Consider the following 20,188-nt stretch of genomic DNA (forward strand, 5'->3'; position numbering starts at 1 on the left):
CACGCAAAGGAAGAAGAAAAAGCCACTCCGAGCAAGAAAAGTGCATTCATTTCCTCCTGGTCTTGGAACTCCCCCCCCCCCCCCCCCGCCACACCCCTCGCAAGGTGGTCTTTGTGGTCGGGCGGAGGCTGTCCAGGCAATGTTTCCACCAGCCCGATCTTGTCTCACGCGTCAAGGAGACGGCTCGGCCTCGAGAAAAGAGATCATCACCTCGCACGGCCGATCATCAACTTGACTTGCCAACCCTCTGTTTTCGTCTTACAAGAGCGCCCGAGTACGGAGAAGGAAAGATGAATGGAAGGTCTCAGCCCTACCGGGTATGCTTGGTACAAACGAGTGCTTCATCTAGAGTCTCACAGCATGACAGACACCCCGTTGGCGCCGCTCCCGAGCCGATGAAGAAAAGGGCCAAGTTGGGTTCTAGTCGACCGTACTTGGATGACTGGGCATCTGCGGTTTTTTTTTTTTTTTTTTTTTTTTTTTTTTTTTTTCTCGCTCGACTTGGTGTGTGGGTTCATTTCCAGTCGTCAGTCTTTCTTGTCGTGGCCTAACCAAGGGAAGGGAAAGGGAAAAAGGGGGGAGCGCGACAGTATGCAGCTTGCTTGTGATTCAAAAACTCTCGCCCTTGCCCGCTGCAATCTGCAATCTGCAATAGAGCATCCAAATATCAGCTGCCCAAACACGTAGCACCTTGTAATGTCCAGGGGAAGAGGGTAAAAAAAAAAAAAAAAAAAAAAGACTGGTAAATCACCACCACGTGTCAAGGTCATGCGAGCAATGTCCCCCCATGTTGTACTTGACACTGGGCCCGTCCGTGTTTCCAGCTGCCTGTTGACCCAGCGATGAGACGCTTTCAGCTGCTGTGTCTGTACTCCGTTGCTTGCCGTATGATGCCATCAATCAATCAATCAATCAATCGCTAGGCAGAGCAAAGTCGCTCATAGACCCCCCACCACCCACCCCTTTCCTTCTCTCTCCTCTCCCCGACACCCCCTTGCTTAGGACAGGACAGGACAGCCCGATTTATTGCATTCGTTGAGGCTGTGCTCTTCGGCGGCAGAGGCTTGGCTGGGCTTGGAAAGCCCCCCTTCCGGGCTCACCTAATTTGGCCATGGGTCTTTCTCGGATAGGAGCGGGAAAACGGAGGATTTGGCTGGGCCGCAGTCGGATGACTTGTCAAAATCAACCCGAGAGATGCTCCTGCATGCAGAGGCTACACCGGTGATCGCCAGTGCAGGGTCGATGCGGGCCAGATATACTCCGTACAAATTTGACGTTTTCCTGGGGGTCGAGATAAGTTCTTTGGTGCGGTTCCTGGCTCCCCAAGGTGTGACAATGTAGCCCAAAGAGGATGGTGACGGTCAAGCCGAACAAGGAAGGGACAAGGACGCGCCGAGGAATAACAGGCTGTTGGACCGGTGAGAGGCCAGATCCAATCCCCCAATTTCAAAAGCTTGGTCCTTGGGAGGGGAGTCGAGAGCAAAAGATGGCCTATCAAGCCCGCCACGCCCCATGCAAAGTCGGGGCCAAGCTTCCCTCCCGGTCCAGAAAGGCTTCTCGGCCGTATAGCAGGGATTTGCCTGCAGGGCCTGTCCATCGGATCTCAGATTCTTGGCAAACGGAGCATGTCGAAGAAAAGTCGAGGTACTTGACTAGACTTTTGAGACGTGCCCCCCTCCTGATTCCTGGATTCCGGGATTCCCCGGGATTCCGCGGGAGGAGAGAGATTGTAACAGGCAGCCCCCCGGCGGCCCCCCCCCTCATCGTCAAGGTCGCCAAATTGCATCGGCCATGGCTGTCACTTTGCCCATTTCTGCTGTATCATGCACACGGACTACATCTGCCCCCCCCCGGACGGCTGCCGCCACCGTCGCTGCCGTTCCCCACTTCCTCTCCGAGGGCTCCTTTTCCCCAGTCACTCCGCCGATGAAGCTCTTGCGGCTCGATCCCACGAGCCATGGGAGATTCATCAGGCCAGGCCAAGTCCTCAGCTCGTCAAGACGTCTGAGGACCTCTGCATTCTGCCTGCCCGTCTTGGAGAAACCGACGCCTGGGTCGAGCACGATGCGCCAGCGCCGGATGCCCGCCGCTTCTGCCGCTGCTACCCGCCGCGAAAGCTCGGAAGCAATCCCGGGGATCAAGCCGTCGTCGTAATTCACAAATTCCATCATGTTCCGAGGTGTGCCACGCATATGCATCAAGCATATTGTCGTGCCAAGGCGGGCTGCTGTGGGCAGCATGTCTGGATCGAGTAGTCCGGCTGAAACATCATTGACCATGTCCGCGCCGCTGGCGACGGCCCTCTCGGCGACGGAGGATCTGTACGTGTCCACGCTGATGGCGACATGGCGAGCCTCCGGCAGCGATCGGATAAGCTGAATCGCGGGGATGACACGAGAGGCCTCTTCTTCAGCAGACACCTCGGGCCGACCCGGAGCAGTCGACTGCCCCCCTACATCGATGATGGAGGCTCCGCTTCGGATATGGTGCAGAACCGTGTCTCGGAGTTGGCCGAGGCTGTGTTTGCCGCCATCGGAGAAGGAGTCGGGCGTCAGGTTTAAGATGGTCATGACCCGAGTTTTTCTGCCGTGGGCGAGCGGCGTGAGCATCTGGCTCGGACCTCTGATGGGCGTCACTGATGAGAGAGGTTCAGATACCGGTAACTCGTTTAGGTAGTCTTGTATACGTTTCCTCGGCTTTGGGGGAGGCAGGAGCTTGAAGGGCACCAATCTGGAGCGGGACGGCATAAGGGTCAATCCAGGCTTTAGCGAATTCGGCGTCGGACCCATCTGCGCATTCAGACAACGCAACTTACTCTGACAACGGTCTGAGAACAAACTCCCTCTCGCAAATGCCGACGTGAGGCACCGTCAGCCGGTCGTGATGAACAGTCTCGTCACCATAGAGCAAGATGTCCAAGTCAATGTTGCGGGGTCCTTTGTCAACAAGTTTGCGGCGGCCCATGTCATTCTCTATGGACTGCAGTTGATCCAGCAAGGCGAGCGGCTCCAAATCGGTTTCAACCTGCGGGAGAAGAAAGATGAGCCTACTTCTGTGCAGGACGACGGTCGGGTGGGAGTTTTCTGTCTGCTTGGCTTGACTTGACATGGGGGGGGGGGGGGGGGGGGAGAACAAGGCTCTCGCAGGTTTGTCTCACCTCGCACGCTCCGTTTATGAAGCGATCCTGGTCGAGGACATACATAGGCTCGGTCTCCCACAAGCTGCTGGTTCTCGTCACCGAGATGCCTCGACGATCCAGCTCGTTGCATGCTCTTTCGATTTCAGCCACCCGATCGCCCAGGTTGCTGCCGAGGGCAATGTAGGCTTTCTGCTTGCGGGTCTTGCCACGAGCGCCGCAGCCTGAGTGGGCGTACCTCGACGGCCGGGGGCTTGATATTGGCGAGGAGAAACGCCATGAACGGCTGGCAGTTCTCATCATGACGAGGGCGGGCAAGCGGAAAGCCGCGGGCGGCATGGCATGTTGTTCCGTTTGCGGTCGGAAGCGATGGAGAAGGGACAGCGGAGTCGGGAGTCGGGAGTCGGGAGTCGGGAGGCTGGAGGTTGAATTCAAGTCTGCAGAGCACATGCAACCTGCTGGAGACAAATTTTCGGTCGACGCTGGTGTTTGTTGGGTCAACCATCAGACGGCAACGTAACGGCGTTGGAGTCAAGTTCGTTGCAGAATGCCCCGCTTAACGCTGCGGTGTCATTGGTGGCGTGAGCTCCCCAGCCCCAGCCCCCGGTCTCTTTGCATGCTCCCAGGCAAGGCTGCAGCTAGGTACATAAGGTAGGAACCTACATACACTACGTTAGGAGGTACCTAGGTAGGTACCTACCTACCTTAGGTACCTAGGTTCCTACATACCAGCCTGACCCGTTCCTGTTTATGCAGGCAGGCAAGGCTGCTCCAGTCCGGCTGGCAAGCAGCCCGGCCTATGGCTTGTTTCCACTACGGACCAGGTGCCGTCCGGCCGGGCTGGCCCCGGGTCAAGACAACCAAGCACACCAAACCCCGTTGACCCATCCAGGCGTCCCCAGTTCGACAGTTGGACTTTAACCGACTCTATGAGCCGTGGGGGGCCCGGGGCCCGAACGTCCCGGGTAGGTCCCCACCACCACCAACACCTCTCGGGGGAACCATTCGCCGGCCCCTCGAGGCTTTGGTCTTTGGTCCCAGTACGGAGTACCGATTTGACGCTACGTATCCCTCGGCTTCTTCCCCCGCGTTGGCGTTAGCGCCGCCTGGCCCTCGCGAGCCTCGGCACAACGCCCAGCCCGTATTTCCGTATTCCGCATTCCCCAAGCTTGCAAAACTCTTTGTCTTCCTCTTCTCCATCTCTCCATCGCTCCGTCGCTCCAACAAGCAAACCAAAACCTTGATAACGCTTTCTTTTCCAGCATCCGCTCGCCCTCCTTCCTCCTTCCTCCTTCCTCCTTCCTCCTGGTTCCGCCACCGCCAACCGTTTCCCCCTCGCCACGTCCTCTCACCGTCCCCCAAGCAAGCCCAAGGAACCAGACAAGATGGCCTCTCCTCGTAAGTGAAAAAATCCAAACCCCCCCCCCCCTTCCCCTCCCCAGAAAAGACACGACCGAGACTGGGACTGACGCCGTGACACAGAGCAGATTCGAACCCCCATTACCGACCTGTTCAAGATCCAGCACCCCGTCCTGCTGGCCGGCATGAACGTCGCCGCCGGTCCCAAGCTGGCTGCTGCCGTCACCAATGCCGGCGGTCTCGGCGTCGTTGGTGGTGTCGGATACACCCCCGACATGCTGCGGGAGCAAATCGCCGAGCTCAAGGAGCACCTGACGGACAAGAAGGCTCCGTTTGGCGTCGACCTGCTTCTTCCCCAGGTGGGCGGCAGTGCCCGCAAGACCAAGTACGTGGGGGTTTTTTTTTGTTGTTTTTTTTGTGTTTTTTTTTTTTGTTTTTCCTTTACCCTTTTTATTTTTGTGCCAATTTTGTTTTATATACATTCCTTCTCTTTGGCCTAGTTGGTGGTTGGTGGTAGCAGTCAATGCTTCCTGCTTGGCTCTGTCACATGCTCCTGGGCTGAAACCAGCTCAGTCAGCAGCAGGCAGCGTGGGCTCACCAGACACCAGCCAAGCACGTGCACCACACCACCCCCTTTGCGGAAAATCCCATACATGTACCCAGACCCTCTCTCCATCTCCCTCCCTCCCCACTCGGCGTCATTTGCGTCATCCCCCCCCCCCCCTCTCCCTTCTTTTCGGCCTTCTGTTGCCAGCCAAGATTTTTTTTCCTTGCACCCGCCAGCATTATCCCAGCAAGCATGCCAAGCCTAACGCTCTCCACCCCCCCAGCTACGACTACACCAAAGGCAAGCTCGATGAGCTCGTCGACATTGTCATCGAGTCCGGCGCCAAGCTCTTCGTCTCCGCCGTCGGCGTCCCCCCCCGCCATGTCGTCCAGAAGCTCCAAAAGGCCGGCATCCTCTACATGAACATGATCGGCCACGTCAAGCACGTCAAGAAGTGCCTCGACCTGGGCGTCGACATCATCTGCGCCCAGGGCGGCGAGGGCGGCGGCCACACCGGCGACATCCCCACCACCGTCCTGATCCCCGCCGTCGTCGACGCCGTCCGCGGCCACAAGTCCCCCGTCTCCGGCGGCCCCGTGCAGGTCGTCGCCGCCGGCGGCATCCACAACGGCCAGCTCCTCGCCTCGGCGCTCATGATGGGCGCCACCGGCGTCTGGGTCGGCACCCGCTTCATCCTCACCGACGAGGCCGGCGCCCCCAAGGCCCACAAGGATGCCGTCCGCACCGCCGGCCACGACGACAACGTCCGCACCATCATCTTCACCGGCCGTCCCATGCGCGTCCGCAACAACCCCTACATCCAGGACTGGGAGACCAACCGCACCCAGGAGATGAAGGAGCTGGTCGCCAAGGGCACCATCCCCTACGAGGTCGACCTCGAGCGGTTCATGGGCGGTGACGCGGCCAACGAGCACAAAGGCATCGAGGCCAACAACAGCAGCAGCAGCAGCGGCGGCGGCGACGACGACGACGACGAGGGTGACGACCCTCTGGAGCAGTTCCGCCCTTTCCTGATGGGAAAGTGCGCCGCTGTGGTCAATGAGCAAAAGTCGGCCAAGGCTGTTGTAGACGAGTTTGTCAACGACGCCGTTGCCTGGATCAAGAAGGGGAACCAGATGATTGCCAAGTTGTAAATCAGAGTTGCCGCATTTCCCGTCTTTCTTGTTCTACTTTTTTTTTTTGTCTTGCCTTTTTTTTTTATATCATGATGTAAAGTACTATACAAAGCATTTTTGAGGTGCATACATAAATGACCCAAATTACGAATAAATATTTAAAAAATTGGAAAAAAAAAAGAAGAACGAAAAACACTTCAAACGCGGCTCATTTTCTTCTTCTCTGCCCCCTTTGATGCGGCTTCTCTTCTGACTGCTCTATTTAAAATCAATATTTTAAAAGTCAACGGGAACCTGCTCCACAACGTCATCGGCAACCCGAGAGAAGCTTCAACAAGGCACTAGCCATAATGAAATAAAATCAAAACGTCTATACCATTCTAACCAACTTTGGCCGAATTCACCTCACGATTACGCCATCATTAGCAAAGCTGCTGCAGCTCCGTCGTCATTTTCATTCCGTCCGTCTGTCCGTCCGTGTTTCCACGCCACTCCGCCGACACAGTCCACGTGCCCATCAGTCCCTGGATGGGCTCTTTGCTCTGTCCCGCCTCCCAACGAGCCTCCCTCATGGATAGAATCGCATTGGCATTTATCTGCAATGCGAGGCATCGTGGTCAACCCCATGATGCCCGCATGGAGTCGCGTTTCTCAGCTTCCAAGATATGCGCGAATGGCGCCCTGCAGCCGCGTGGTTCCCTCGCCAAGGAAATTGGTGAGATTCTCCAAGTCATCGCTCGCCGTAATGCCAAACTTGCGCACAAAGTCCTTGGCGGCCGACTCGAGATCCCCATAATCCTCATCCACGTCTTCCTCCGGTCGGCCGAAATAAGCATTGGAGGAGATGGAAGTAGAGCCTTCGAACCCTCGCAGTCGGCTCTCTGCTTCAGCTTGAACGCTAGGGTCGAACGCGCCCTTGCCAAAATACTCATCCGACGAGATGCCCTTTTGACTTCCAAACTTTGTTCGTGCGTACTTTTCCGAGTCATCTGGCGGGGATTGGTGAGTTCAGAAAGGAAAAAAAAGAAAAGCGAGAAAAGGGGAAGAAGAAAGCAAAGACGGCGTGTATGACAGTCTCTGAATGAATACACATACCTTGAACGGCCTTGACCGGTCCAACAGAGCCGAAGCCGCCGGCATTCTTCTTCGAGGCCGCCTGAGCTGTGGGTTTGGCACTTCCAACCTGACCAAACCCTAGACGTCCGATGCCCATTCCCAGTCTTTCAACTTCGGCATTGGACTTTTGGCTTGCATTCAGGTTGGCAGCACTGTTTCGAGGGGGGCTGACGGGGGTTGGCGACATAATGGTGGCGGCTCCATGAGCATCCCTTGCAGGCTCATCCTCGGCCTCGGGGTCGTATCCCAGCTTGGCAATTCGTTCGGCTTCCTCCTTGGCCTTCTTCTCGGCCTCGTCGAAATCAATCACCTCGCCGACGACCTTCTTGGCACCGAGCTTCTGCGTCTTCTTGGCGCCAAGCACGTTGGCCTTCCTGGGGGCACCGGTCGCGGCGGTCTTGCGGAGGGCTGCTGACGTGGTGATGCGACTTGCGGGCTTGGCTTCTCCGGTGGGATCAGATCTAGCAAGAGGTGAGGCAGATCGAGTACCCTCCTTGCCATTGCCGGGGTTCAGGAACGGCGAGGGAGTCCGTCCAACGACAGTCGGCGTTCCAGTCCTCGAGATGGGAGGCGTCGGCCTTTTGATAGCGGGCTTGTCCCACGAGGAAAAAAAGTCATCATCGGGCTCCCCGGCTGGCGTGGATGAGCCATCATCGGCAGCATCGCTAACGACAACCTCGTCGGGATATCTGTGGCTTGAGTGTCAGCAACGTCTCCGCCCAATCTCGTTCCAAGAACTAGAGGCATGACAGACTCCTTGGCATCACGAGCAGCTCGACGCTTCAGCTCATCCTTGTACTTTGTCGCGGCGTTGGACTGATACTTTGTCTTGGGGTCTTTGCTGTTGAGCGCGGCCGTACCGCCGTTTTGTTGGAAGAATTTAGTGGCGGATTCGTTGCCACCGACCTTCATGACACGCAGCTGGTCCCATTGCCATTCTAAGATGCAGATTAGCCAAGTCGGGCTCCCGGGGTGAGGGACGAAGTCGCGACGACCATACGCACGGTCCAAGTTGGTTGAGCGAACAAAGGAGATGTGGACACCCAAGTTCCTGTGGTTGGAAGAGCAATCCAGGCAGAGATAGATGCCGAATGGGACCGAAGTCCAGGTTGGGTTCTTTTGACCGCAGTCAAAGCATATCTGGAGCAGGCAATTAGTTAGCAGCCGTCCGTCTGCACAGGGTTTCGTTGCTTGCGTAGCGTAGCTTTGGCAAAAATACTTTGTTGGCGGGCTTCGACTTGAGCTTCTCGAAGATCTTGAGCGACTGCTGCTTGGTCGCTAGGCCACTCATTTTGGGCGAGCCAGCCTACTGAGCTCGGTTGCAGAGACGAGATGATGGAAGCTCGGGACGGAGTGGATTCGCGTCGTTGCCGAAGCCAATGCTCAGGTGCGAGGGAAGGGATGACGGGGGCAATTGTTGCGGTCGAGGGATAAGGGATGCCAATTGCTCAGGAGATTCGGATCGCGAGGGGCAGCGATTTGACAGAGTGGCATACGTATCCACGGCGCTAATCTCGATTGGGATGCAGGGCAAGTGTCGGGGGCCCCGCACTTTGACCCAAACACCTGACTGACTGACACCTGACTGACTGACACCTGCCCGTGGCAAAGTGACGGGTTGGCCTGAAGCTGCTGGGCGGGGGAAAAAGGGAAAAAAAAAAAAAAAAAAAAAAAAAAAAGGCCATGCCAAGCTGAAGCCGAAAGCAAGAACATGAAAGCCTCCGGCACTCGAAATCAAAGCGACAGAACCACGCAGCAGGCCCAACGACAGCAGCGGGTTACCTGCGCCAGCTCCTGCGGCAGCTCCTGCGGCAGCTTAGCTTGTCCAGATCCTCCCTGTGCGTTGCACAGACGCCCATCAAAGCACGCCGAGCTTGATAGCTTGATGATGGAAGCGAAGCCATGCCGCTGATGAAAAGACCATGCACCAGGATGCTGGCCGTCCGACCCGCGACCAACTCCATACTGGCGATCAAATCTCGTTGCGCCGCGGATCCACGCCGCCTCTTTGCCACCCAGAAGGGCCCTGCACCACGCGAAACCCCCGGGGTCAAGCGTCGCAGTGTCACGCCCTTCAATGACGACGGCTACGTTCCGTGGACGGAGCTCTCTGCAGCGGAGAAGACCGCCCGAGCGACGCAGCAGACGTTCAACCTCGGCCTTGTTCTGGTTGGCCTGGCACTGACGGTAGGTTTACCCCGTCGGGATGACTGAAGGAAGGGGCTATTCTCGTCCTTTGTTTGTTACTGAAGCTTGGAAACATCCAGAGGGGCGTTGCTGACACTGGTGCTTCAGGGAGCCGTGGGATATTTCCTCTGGACAGACGTGTTCGCGCCAGACAGCAAAATCAACCAGTTCAACCGGGCCGTTGACCGGATCAAAAAGGACGCCCGGTGTGCCCAGGTGCTAGGCGACCCGAGGAAGATTGTCGCTCACGGGGAAGAGACTCTGAACAAGTGGCGAAGGGCAAGACCAGTCGCGTAAAGAAGCTTCCCTGGGCTCTTCACCCTCGCCTCCGCTCTGCTCATGTGTGCTGATGCGTTCCCCCGCTTAGATCCTCCGAACGTTCTGATTCACAAGGACACGACCATCTTCTGATGTCCTTTCATGTGCGTTGAGAAGCCCGGCGACTGCTCGGATCTTGTCTCGCAGTGCTCTTGTTGGATGGGATGATGCTGACCAACCCGTATCCGCAGGTCGACGGCCCCTTGCGAAGCGGCATCGCCCAGCTGCACATGGTTAAACGGCGCGGTCAGTCCGAGTACGAGTATAAATACCTCTTCGTCGACGTCAAAGGCCACGAACGAATATATCTGGAAAATGCGGATTCCTCAGGGGCCCGCCCCAAGAGGCAATTCAATTTTCTGGGGGTGAAGTGGTGAAACGAGCAAGACGGGGCGGGCGCGGGATGGAATACCAATGACCAAGGGCTGAGCAGTTGTCGCCTTGAATGTTTGTTGCTTGGGCTTTTGGCCTTCATCATTGCCTTGGCCCCCCTTAGATGATGCCAATCGACTGAAATTGACTTGTTTGTTTTTTGTCTTTTTTTTTTCTTCATCACGCGGATCGGGTTGATTTTATGCTCTACGTACGTAAAAGCCTGTTGCGCCATTCGCTTTCGAGTGAGATGCTGATGATGGCTTTGTCCTAGGAACGCCTGCACAAGACTCAGCTCCTTGCACCGTAAATGTCCACAGCGCTGGCTTGTGCCCAAGCTGGCATTTCCGCATCCAAGCATCTCAACCTCGCGGTCACTTGGCAACAGCACAGACACCTCCACCATGATAGCTAAACGAGCATCGTTGGGGAGGAAGTGCATCTACCGGTGCTTGTATCTGTTCCCATGTCATGTTTGGCCCTCACGCTGTCAAAGTGGTTGCATACGACAGTCACTGATGTTTCCCTGGCCACTTGTGCCGAACAAAGGGTCCGGATCCTCGGCACAATGGCATTTTACCCTACGGTTTCTAATTCCCATCTCTGGGCCGTCTTTTTCTACCGTCTGTATATCATGGCCACCTTGTCTCTGGACAAGTATCTTGCCGTATTTCTTCCCTCAAAAGCTACCCTATCGCACCAGGTGCAATTTCCAGACACCACGTCGTCATCGGAACTTGGATGACTGCAGGACTTGCACGTACTTGGCTTGGATTCCCACAGGCCACTCCGCAGTCCGTAGCAAGATATTGGCTTGCAGGAGAGTCGGTCGGCCGCCAAGGCATACACAAGGTGTAAGTGCAGAGGCGTGTATATATATTACCTGTGCGATGAATCTGGATCTTGCGACGACTCATCTCGGGGAATTTGAGAAGAAAAAAAAGACCTGGTAAACCCCACCCTCTGCCCTCTGCCCGCTCCGCAGACCACCCTCACGGCTGCCGCGCAGCGTTTCCTTTTTGCTTTTCTTCTTGCTGCAAGAAGAAGGGTATGTTTCACCACGCCTATACCGTGCTGAATGGAGGAAATCGGACAGCTCGAGCATGCAAAGCCTACCTCTGCAGAGACGAGGCCGTCACACGAACGGCGCTTTTGCAGTGAGTCTTGAAGCGTCCCTTGGCTCGTCCCCTAGCTCGTCCCCGCCAAACTTCTTGTTCGAGTTTTGCACCTGTTCGGGACGGCGTTATGGATGGTGCTTCTCGGGTCGGGTCGGGAACAGACGCCTTCATTTCATGTTGTACTCTACATTGACCCCTCCAACTAACGGCAAGCGGCACTTGCATTAAACAAGTGCATCTTGCATCGACGAAAGGGAAGGGAACAAAGAACCGATGGAAGATGGTGTGTGCTTCGCACCACTTGGACGACACAGGGTTGCATTGCACTGTGTAGACAACAGACGGAGAGCGGGGAAACCTAGCCAATACTACTACTCGGCGAGTCGGTATCCTCGAGAGGACGTTGTTTGCCTCTGGTTGCTGGGAACAAAAGGTCCTGCGCGAGATTCAGCATCCATATCCGCGTGTGCAGTGCTGAGAAGGAAGGTGGTGGTGTTGGCTTCCGTCCCCAAGGGCATCTGGATTCTGCACAGTGCAGGCCCGCCAAGTTGGTATGCATGGTGAGTATGCATGGTGAGTACGGAGTACGGAGTATGCATGGTTGGTACATAAGTACGGAGTATGCATGGGCTTTTGCCGTATCGTCCATCCGCATTCGGCGATGCGTACCACCAGCCTTGTCGACCAGGATTCGGCAAGCCTTTGCGCTACTTGCTCCCTTTATGGGATCGACGGCGTCTGGCTGTAGACTTGTAGACTTGTAGACTCGTGGTTAGCTGGGCCATCTCGTTTCGGCTCAGCTCGGTACACAGGACATGGGGGCCTTGCTTGGCTGGCGCTTGACCTTGGGGTTGATCTTGGGCCGGGCCAGGGGACGGAGTGCATAAATCATCAAGTTTTCTTTCAACTGACTGGCTGCTAACCCGCCCACTTGAGCACCCCCGAGAGCCTGCAGAGAGACCTGCCAAGCCAAAACTCAAGCCAAGGCCCTGGGGAGCTTGCCATTCCGGGGCCTGAAGACTCGGCTGGTTTATCTTGCGCGGATCAGGTGAAGGACTCGAATGAGCAAGGCTGCAGAGCAAGGTCCGAAAGGCTTGCATCGCAAAGGATGCGCGTCGCCTCTTGGTTTATGTGACGGCTTGACTGACAGGGACTCACTCCTTCGGCTCAGTAATGGGCACCATCATATCGTGTACGCAGTACGCCATGATGCATGGCTCGCTTCCATACTTGCTGCCGTCCGTCATTAGAGATTTGAAAGATGCGAGCATGACAATAGGAGACTATGTATCCCGCAACCGAAGATGCATAACCATGCCCGGACATTATCATCTTCGTAGTCACCTTGGCAGACGTGGACATGGGAGAAGTTGCGTCTCTTTTCGGAGTCGGCCCGAGGCAGAGTCCCCTTGACTGACTGACACCTTGATGTCCGTGCGTTGTTGGTTCTCGCTGAGGTGAGCAGAATTAGGATTGCAGATAGCGGCGACGAGGGAACTGTGATTGAGCCGAATACTCGAGGAGCAGCAGACGGGAGTACGTGCAGCAGAGTAATCAATAAATCCGGATTCAGTCAATCGCCTTGACCAAAGTTGATGGCCCCTTCCCTTGGCCAAGTTGGTGATTCCTTGCTCCTGCCAAATTCTCAAAAGGACTCTCACAGAAGGAAAGAGGGTTGCAAACGACGAGAACCCTGATGGGTCGACATGACATGGTGCACCGGGTCACTGAGTGACTGAGTGGCTGAGCAGGAGGTATTGACCACCCATTCCCACTGAAAGTGCCTTGTACAGTGGCGGCTGGAACACCGCCCGCCCATAAACCTTGTGGAAGGTGCCAAAATGCCGCCGGTCCCTGCCGCACATGGCTCCAGTTCCAGTCAGCCGCCTTGGTCCGTCCACGACGCTGCGAAACGCTTTCTTCGTGTGCGCGTCTCGAGAACAAACCGTCGAGCCGTCAAGCCGTCGAGCCGTCAAGCCGTCGAGCCGTCAAGCCGTCGAGCCCACCCCCAGGTCATCATCAAGACGTGCCCCCCCCCCACGACCCACGAGTTTATCCCTGCGGCAAATCGCCATGCACCCGCCGACCGCCCAGGCATCTGCTTTGCGCCCGTATCGTATCCCACCGAGAAAGAACGTCGGCGCCATCGCACCGGAGCTGCCCCCCGTCGGCTTTCGCGCCGACACGACGGCTGGCATGATTGACCCTTTGGCCTGGCAGACGACACGACGCGCATATGCAGCGCATGTGCGGCGCAGCGTGGAGCGCCAGCATCTGATGATCTGATCGCCGTGGCCACAGACCACAGACCCTGGTTACAGACGGACAGACAGACGGACAGACGGACCCGAGCTGCCGTGGCATGTGACGTGTTCATGGCAACTTGAGCAGGCGACGGACGGACGAGGTGCCGCGGCCAAGATTCCAGCTTGGAGCAGGCGCAGAGCGAGTACCTTTGGCCAACGCGAGCCAGACGCGATGCCGGGCGCTGCTGCTGCTGCATAAAGCAGTACATTGCACCACGGCGTGTCGCCTTGTATATCCTATCCTGCCAGGTGCATATCGCTACAGAGGATCAAGGGCGGTTTGTATTTTCATCCAGCTAGTCGGGCGCCTCTGGGAACTCGAGCACGTTGGCAAGCTACAGCAAAGCTGCAACAAAGCTACGACAAAGCTACGACAAACATGCACGCCGTAGGGGCCGTCGATTGTCTTTGCCCGCAAAACTCGGAGGCTTGAGCCAAGGCGAAGACGGCTGGCGGGAACAAAGGACCAAAGACGAAGCAATTTCCCCTCGCCCTATGCCGGCCGGGCCCGCCGTCTGCACGGCCTCTTCCTCACACAGCGGCACGAGGCCGATCTGACGCCCGAGACTTGAATCTACACCCCCCTTGCCCCTTGCCCCATGCCCCATGGCCAATTCAAATGCAGTTCAAATGCAGTTCAAATGCAATTCAGATGCAGCCAGTGCTGGCCACCAGACGGCACCGAAAAAGTCGTTCGATGCCCGCCCCCCACCTGCCATTTACCCTCTGGCTTGGACGGCCGGCTGATGAAGGCAGCAAAAGCACAAGGCTATCTATCAGTATCAGGGTCGGGCGACTCGGGCGACTTGGGCGACTCGGGTCCATGCAGACCTCTGCGCCCCAGCGTTGCGCCTCGTCCTTGCTCACCCCGGGGCGGAGGAGGGGGGTGATGGATGAGATGGGGAAAAGGGAAGCGAAAGAAAAGCCCTTGACCTCGGTCAGGATTGTTTACGTGCGGTGCGGTGCGCAGTCTCTGCCGCCGCCCACTGCAGATTCGCTGCTTCCAGTCCCCCGCCCCAACCCCCCCGGGCGGTGAAGCTATGTATGTATGTACATGTACCTGGCCTGGCACATAACCCTGACCCTTGCGCGTCTCCATGTGTTGCGTTGTTTGTGTTGTTTGTGTTGACATGACAGCGACGATGCCTTTGTTCCGATTCTCTTTTCTTTTCTTTTCTTGGCTTTTCTTGGCTTTTCTTGGCTATTTATATTTTTATTTATATTTCGTGTGTTTATACTTTTCCGCCCCTTTGCTCAAGACATTGGCCAGAGACACACTGCCCGAGACATGGCTCGCTCCTCCGGCGAAGCAAACGCCTGCCTGCCTGCCTGCCTGCCTGCCTGCCTGATGCCTGGCATTACCGAGCCGGGCCATACATGTCAACTCCCCCATCTCCATCTCCCCAACCCTTTACTTGGTTGGCCCCTCCGCTGCCATGACATGACCGCATGATCCCTTCATGACATTGACTTGATTCTCGATTCTCGCTCGTCTGCAAATGCTTCTCCAGCCCGGCGATTGCACCCAGCCGCGCGTCCTGATGCCCCGCCGCCGCACAGAGGAGCCCTGAAGCTGGGAGCAGCAGGATGCCCAGCGAAACCCGCTTGGTGAAACGCCAGTGCCTCTTTTCCAAGTCGCCATTCGTCGTCATTCTCTTGGGCCACGCGTGCCATTCGTGCCACTCATGCCGTCCAGGTACAGTGCCTACTCCCCCCCCTTTGTGAATCTGAATCACATCAGACCAGGGGCCCGAAAAAAAAAACAAAGAAAGAAAGAAAGAAAAAACGTCAACAGTTTGCGGGGGTCGCTGCGGCACACAGCCAGACAGGACAGGACAGGACTGGACAGGACAGGCTCCCCGTCCCCGTTCCAGATTGCTGACTGCCGAGTTTCCCCCCTTGTTTTCTCCTCTTCTTCCCCTTGCGCTTCCTGCTGTCCCCCCCCCTGCACCTCCCACAGGAAGCGTCAATCCGCCTTGTCTTCCGCCCTCCGCAGAAACCAAGAACAAAGACGGCCAGCCGTCAGGCGTCCGTGACGGGTGACTAGGATCAGCCCCCTTGCCGCACAGAGTAAACATCTTCAAGACGCATCGGGTCGGGGGAGACTGACACACACACACACACACACACACACACAAAAGGGTGTTGTTGTTGGGGCAAGATGCATCAGCTTATCCTTGCTCGCTCTCCTGGCCAAACACTCGCTTGCAGCAAAACAAAACACACAAGCCCTGGGGCTGCTGGTTGCTGTATGTACCGTACCGTACGACACCACCCCTTGCCTTGTTGTCGTTCGGGGGCCCGCTGCGTATGTCGTCCCCGGCATCGCCTGCTGCGTTCATCGGATGCCTCGCGTCTTCTTTTTTCCTTGTTTCGTGTCCGAGACTGTAGAACCTTGAAGCGACTGCCTTGCTGCTTTCATCACGGCGAACAAGGAACTGACTGACTGACTGGCGCTTTGTCGGCGAGAACAAGTCATGACCCCTTGGGGACCAGACAGCTACGAAAAACAAATCCCCCGCAAAGAACACAGACGCCGGGCATGCGTGCCACGCACGCCCGTCCGTCCCGTCCAGTCCAGCATCGATCGATACACGTACTCCCCTCCCCGTAGCTCCCCGTAGGCTGGCAAACAAACCCCTCCGCGGTCGGCATCTCGGCACGGGTCGTTTACGTCTTGACAACGGTGGCCTCGTTCGTGTGCGCTGCGCTGCGCTGCCCTGCCCTTCTTTCCGTCTGTTTCCTCGACCCGTCAGCGCAGGGGATGCGGCATGTGACCGTGACGCTGGTTCGCGAAGCAGCTCGGCTGAGGCGAGGCTGAGAAACTAGGTTTGGTGTAGGTGGGTGGGGTGTGATGAAATTCTTTATTATTTCCCTACAAACTGCCTCCTAAGCCTGGGCTCAGACTCTTTTTATTTTGTTTTTATTTTTTATTTTTTCTTCTTTTCGTTTTTTCCCCTTCCTCCCAGTGGCTGTGGGGTGCTGCAGTTCGCGATACTCGACGAAGAGCAAAGAGCGAGGGGCGAAAACGAGTCCATTACAATCCAATTACTTGCTCCAATATCGACGTCAAGAATAACAACACGTCATTGTAAAAAAAAAAGTGGTGATGTCTATGTTTAAAACCCTCCAATCCTCTAGCAACTGCTTCCCCTCAAGGGAAAACCAAAGCAGCAAAAACAAAAAGGAAAAAAAAAAACAAAAAAAAAACAAAAAAAAAGAGCAAGGTAAGATAATGAAAAAAAAAAAAAAAAAAAAAAAAAAAAAAACACAAAACAAAAGTGTAGTCTACCACTGGTACAGGGGACTGCAGCCCTTCCATGCGTGATCCGTAAACGCCTACTCTGTCTATATCTCTATTATCCCAAAGTCATCATGTCGTACGCGGGACAGCGTCTCACGGGGCCATCCTAGACGCGATCCATGAGATCACCTCCAGCCAAGCTGCCAGTGGCGGAGCTCCTGCCGCTGTTGCTGAACCCGGTTTCCGTGAGCAAATCATGAACCGCCACCTTGGGAACCTGCGGAACTGGCAGCTTCCTTTGAGCACCATCCGGGCGGCTGATGATGTCCGTCAAAGATATGCCGTGGCTGCGAGGAGCGTTCAGTTGGGGGGTGAATGGAGGAGGGGCATCCAGGTGAGGCTCCATGGGCGCCAACGCTGGCGTGGTGTTGTGCGCCAGAGACAGGTTTCTGATGCTGGGCAGCTCGTAGCCTGAAAACGGCCGCAGGCGAGGGGAGTGAGCCGGAGTCGCGATTGGCGTGTGGTCAGGGGTAGGAGAGAGTGAGTCGTGAGAAAAGGTGGGTGAGGAGGGCGCGGTTGAGTTGGGCGAGTTGGGCCTCGAGCGTTTGGCGTGGCGCAGAGCTCCGTTGTAGTGGTCGTCGTGGTCATCGTTGGAATGAAACCTGGCCATGTGGTACGATGACAGGCCATTGGGGTGACCTCGGGAGCTGTGCAGGCCGTGACCAAAGTATTGCCGGGGGCCGCGGCTGACGGGGGCGGCAGGTGTCTCACGCTCGACCTGGGTCGCCGCCTTTGCAAGCATCGACGTGTCACCAGCGCGGCTGTAGCTGCTGTGTACGTTGTGGTGAGGGTGCTGGGCAAACGAGGCGAACGAGTGTGGAGGAGACACGTTGGGCGAGGCCAGGGTCGACGTGGGAGCCGATCGAATCGTTTTAGGGGCCGGCGGGGGTGCCATCATGCCCTCGTGGAGCATATGCGGAGGCAGGGCTTGGTGGTGCTGGTGATGCGGGTGGTGCGCATGGTGCGGGTGGTGCGGGTGGTGCTGGCCCTTGTTGCCACGGCGCGAGTTTGGATTGTTGTGAATTCTCGAGTGACGGGTCAGCTCATCCGAGCGGGAAAACTTCTTGCTGCAGCCAGGGAACTGGCAGGCGTGTGGCTTTTCGCCCGTGTGAGTGCGAATGTGTCGGGTCTGGTGTTCGAGACGATGAAAGGCTTTGTCACAAAGAGGACATTTGTAGGGACGCGGCAGTTCATTCGACGAAGGCGAGGCCTGAGCACCAGGGAGGGGCCCGTTGGGCTTGATGACGGTGACTGACACGCTTGCCATGGCGGCGTCACCCTTTGAGGCTTCCGGGTCGGGTTGAGCAGCCTGGGATAGCGGACTGAGCAGGTTGGAGAAGTGGAAGGCTGGCAGTGATGGTTGCATGTGATGCGAGACTGGCCCAGGCGGAGGACGGAATATTTTTCTCCTCTGGTGACGGGTGACGGAAGGGCAAAACCGGCTCTTCAGATACTGCCGGGTTGTTGTTGTTGCTGTTGTTGTGACGGTTGATTTTGGCTGGATACTTGACGGTGCTCTTGTTGCCGTTGCGAGGAAAATCGTGGTTATCGACGCAGTTTGCTGCAGTTGCTTTTTTGTTGTTGTTGTGGCAGCCGGTGCGGTTCAGGTCAGTAATCTGATGTGGGAAAAAACGGTGGAATCTTTTTTTTGGGGACGAGGGGACGAGGGGAAGGGAATGGGTTTTAAAGGACGGGTTTGGCCGGAAAGATGCAAGGCGTGCGGCGTGCGGCGTGCGAGACCATTCGGGGGGGGTTGGGGGGGGGGTGTACAAGGACAACAGCAGGTCAACGTACCTCCATGTCCTCTGTGCGAGCCTCAAGCCAAAGCAATTACAGGGCGCGACGGTGCACTGGGCAGGCGCACAAAGCGATAAAACAGAGGCGCCCTCGGGACAAAGACGACTTTGGAGGGAGCGGCGGGGTAGTGGTAGGGGGGGAGGAGGGCGTGGAGCAACTGAAAGAGACCAGACTGGGCCAGACCAGACCTTTGCTGCCAGGCAGCCGCGGGTGGGTTTGCCGCGACCAGACGGTAAATGGGAAATGGGGTTGGCAGCCCAGTACGTATGTACATAACTTGCACGCGCTGCGGACATCGGTGGGCTGGGCACCAGTCCCTGGGGCCGGGCTGGACGTGCGTGGTGGGGGAAAGGGGGGGGGGACCACATAACTTCGGGGCCATAGGTGCGCGCCCCCGTGTTTGGGGGGACTTGGGGGAAGAAAGTTTGGGGAGTCTGGGGAGTTTGGGGAGACGGATGGTGCCACAAGGTTTCCTGGAGCAAGCCTGGGTTTGGTCTGGTCGTACCTGCCTGGAGTTTGTCTCGCCGCCGCGCACGCCCCTGCCTGACAGCCCACCCCCTTTGACACAACCAGACCCACCCGCAAGCAGTGAGACGATGATTGGGGGGAAAAAACACACGCACACACGCACACAAAAAAGAAAAGAAAAAAAAGGTGCCTTGGGGACTCAGCAGCTGGCGGGTACCTGTGCAAATTTTCTCGTCACTGCTCCGTACTCCGCAGTTGCTGGAAAGCTTGGTGGCTTGGCTGGGGGTCGTTGGCTGGGGGTCGTTGGCTGGGGGGTCTTTGCCTGGGGGTCTCTGCCTGGGGGTCTCTGCCTGGGGCCAGGCCAGTTCTGCCGATAAAAACCAAGCGTGAGTAGGACGGCTGCACTGCTGCATGCGGGCACGCACACCCCCCTTCCCCAATCCTCCTTCTCCTCTGCTTCTTTCTCCGCTGCGCCGCCGCCTGGCGAGGTGTCAAGGGCCAAGGGTGAGCTGAGCAAACTTCAGCGAACGGAGTGGCGTGAAAGCGGCCACCTGGTGGTGTGTAGCAAGTACCGACGTATTTTTAAATGTGGACTCAATGGTATGGCCCTTCCCCATGCCCCACAATCCGCGAGGAAAGAAAGGAAAAGCGCAATTGCTGTGGGGGGCACAAGCACCAGCAATCTTGTCAACAAGCTTTATTGGATTGATTGGCTTGTGTTCTAGTTCCGAGTCCTTTGCTTTCATATGAATGAACCTTGGCCTGGGGCAGACCGGCATGCATATGGCGGCACTGTGATGACTGGTTTTTTTTTTTTTTTTTTTCCCTTCCTTCCTTCCTTCCTTTAACAAAAAAAAAAAAAAAAAAAAAAAAAAACCCACCCGAAAAGAAAATCAAAAAAAGGACAGAAAAAAGAAGAAAAAAAGAGGAAAAAAGAAAATGCTGGTGGCCCAGACTTCCCCTTGCGAGCCAGGTGCAGAAGAGCAGATGCGCACCTTCCTTATCGTGCCAGAAACCAAGACCT

At 56.5% G+C, this 20,188-nt stretch overlaps 7 protein-coding genes across 7 annotated transcripts; 4 read left to right on the plus strand and 3 right to left on the minus strand.

Moving 5' to 3' along the window:
* Window positions 1-1,766: 1,766 nt before the first annotated feature.
* On the minus strand, window positions 1,767-3,439 carry UV8b_04407 (uncharacterized protein; the record flags this gene model as incomplete). The annotated part of the gene is made up of 3 exons (XM_043141905.1): window positions 1,767-2,730; window positions 2,816-3,024; window positions 3,158-3,439. The coding sequence occupies 3 exons, from the start codon at window positions 3,437-3,439 to the stop codon at window positions 1,767-1,769; spliced, it is 1,455 nt and encodes a 484-aa protein (XP_042997839.1).
* Window positions 3,440-4,521: 1,082 nt separating this feature from the next.
* UV8b_04408 (uncharacterized protein) lies at window positions 4,522-6,196 on the plus strand (the record flags this gene model as incomplete). The annotated part of the gene is made up of 3 exons (XM_043141906.1): window positions 4,522-4,534; window positions 4,619-4,880; window positions 5,326-6,196. The coding sequence occupies 3 exons, from the start codon at window positions 4,522-4,524 to the stop codon at window positions 6,194-6,196; spliced, it is 1,146 nt and encodes a 381-aa protein (XP_042997840.1).
* Window positions 6,197-6,829: 633 nt separating this feature from the next.
* On the minus strand, window positions 6,830-8,585 carry UV8b_04409 (uncharacterized protein; the record flags this gene model as incomplete). Its single annotated transcript, XM_043141907.1, has 5 exons — window positions 6,830-7,167; window positions 7,274-7,983; window positions 8,049-8,232; window positions 8,299-8,434; window positions 8,514-8,585. 5 exons carry the CDS (start codon window positions 8,583-8,585, stop codon window positions 6,830-6,832), a joined length of 1,440 nt encoding a protein of 479 aa, XP_042997841.1.
* A 611-nt stretch (window positions 8,586-9,196) lies between these two features.
* On the plus strand, window positions 9,197-10,176 carry UV8b_04410 (uncharacterized protein; the record flags this gene model as incomplete). The annotated part of the gene is made up of 4 exons (XM_043141908.1): window positions 9,197-9,481; window positions 9,590-9,774; window positions 9,849-9,903; window positions 9,991-10,176. 4 exons carry the CDS (start codon window positions 9,197-9,199, stop codon window positions 10,174-10,176), a joined length of 711 nt encoding a protein of 236 aa, XP_042997842.1.
* A 2,976-nt stretch (window positions 10,177-13,152) lies between these two features.
* On the plus strand, window positions 13,153-13,575 carry UV8b_04411 (uncharacterized protein; the record flags this gene model as incomplete). The annotated part of the gene is made up of 1 exon (XM_043141909.1): window positions 13,153-13,575. One exon carries the CDS (start codon window positions 13,153-13,155, stop codon window positions 13,573-13,575), a length of 423 nt encoding a protein of 140 aa, XP_042997843.1.
* A 2,181-nt stretch (window positions 13,576-15,756) lies between these two features.
* Window positions 15,757-16,219, plus strand: UV8b_04412 (uncharacterized protein; the record flags this gene model as incomplete). The annotated part of the gene is made up of 2 exons (XM_043141910.1): window positions 15,757-15,844; window positions 16,071-16,219. 2 exons carry the CDS (start codon window positions 15,757-15,759, stop codon window positions 16,217-16,219), a joined length of 237 nt encoding a protein of 78 aa, XP_042997844.1.
* Window positions 16,220-17,005: 786 nt separating this feature from the next.
* On the minus strand, window positions 17,006-18,265 carry UV8b_04413 (uncharacterized protein; the record flags this gene model as incomplete). Its single annotated transcript, XM_043141911.1, has 1 exon — window positions 17,006-18,265. One exon carries the CDS (start codon window positions 18,263-18,265, stop codon window positions 17,006-17,008), a length of 1,260 nt encoding a protein of 419 aa, XP_042997845.1.
* Window positions 18,266-20,188: the final 1,923 nt, after the last annotated feature.

This window comes from Ustilaginoidea virens, chromosome 3 (assembly GCF_000687475.1).
Source record: "Ustilaginoidea virens chromosome 3, complete sequence".
NCBI classification, from domain to species: Eukaryota; Fungi; Ascomycota; class Sordariomycetes; order Hypocreales; family Clavicipitaceae; genus Ustilaginoidea; species Ustilaginoidea virens.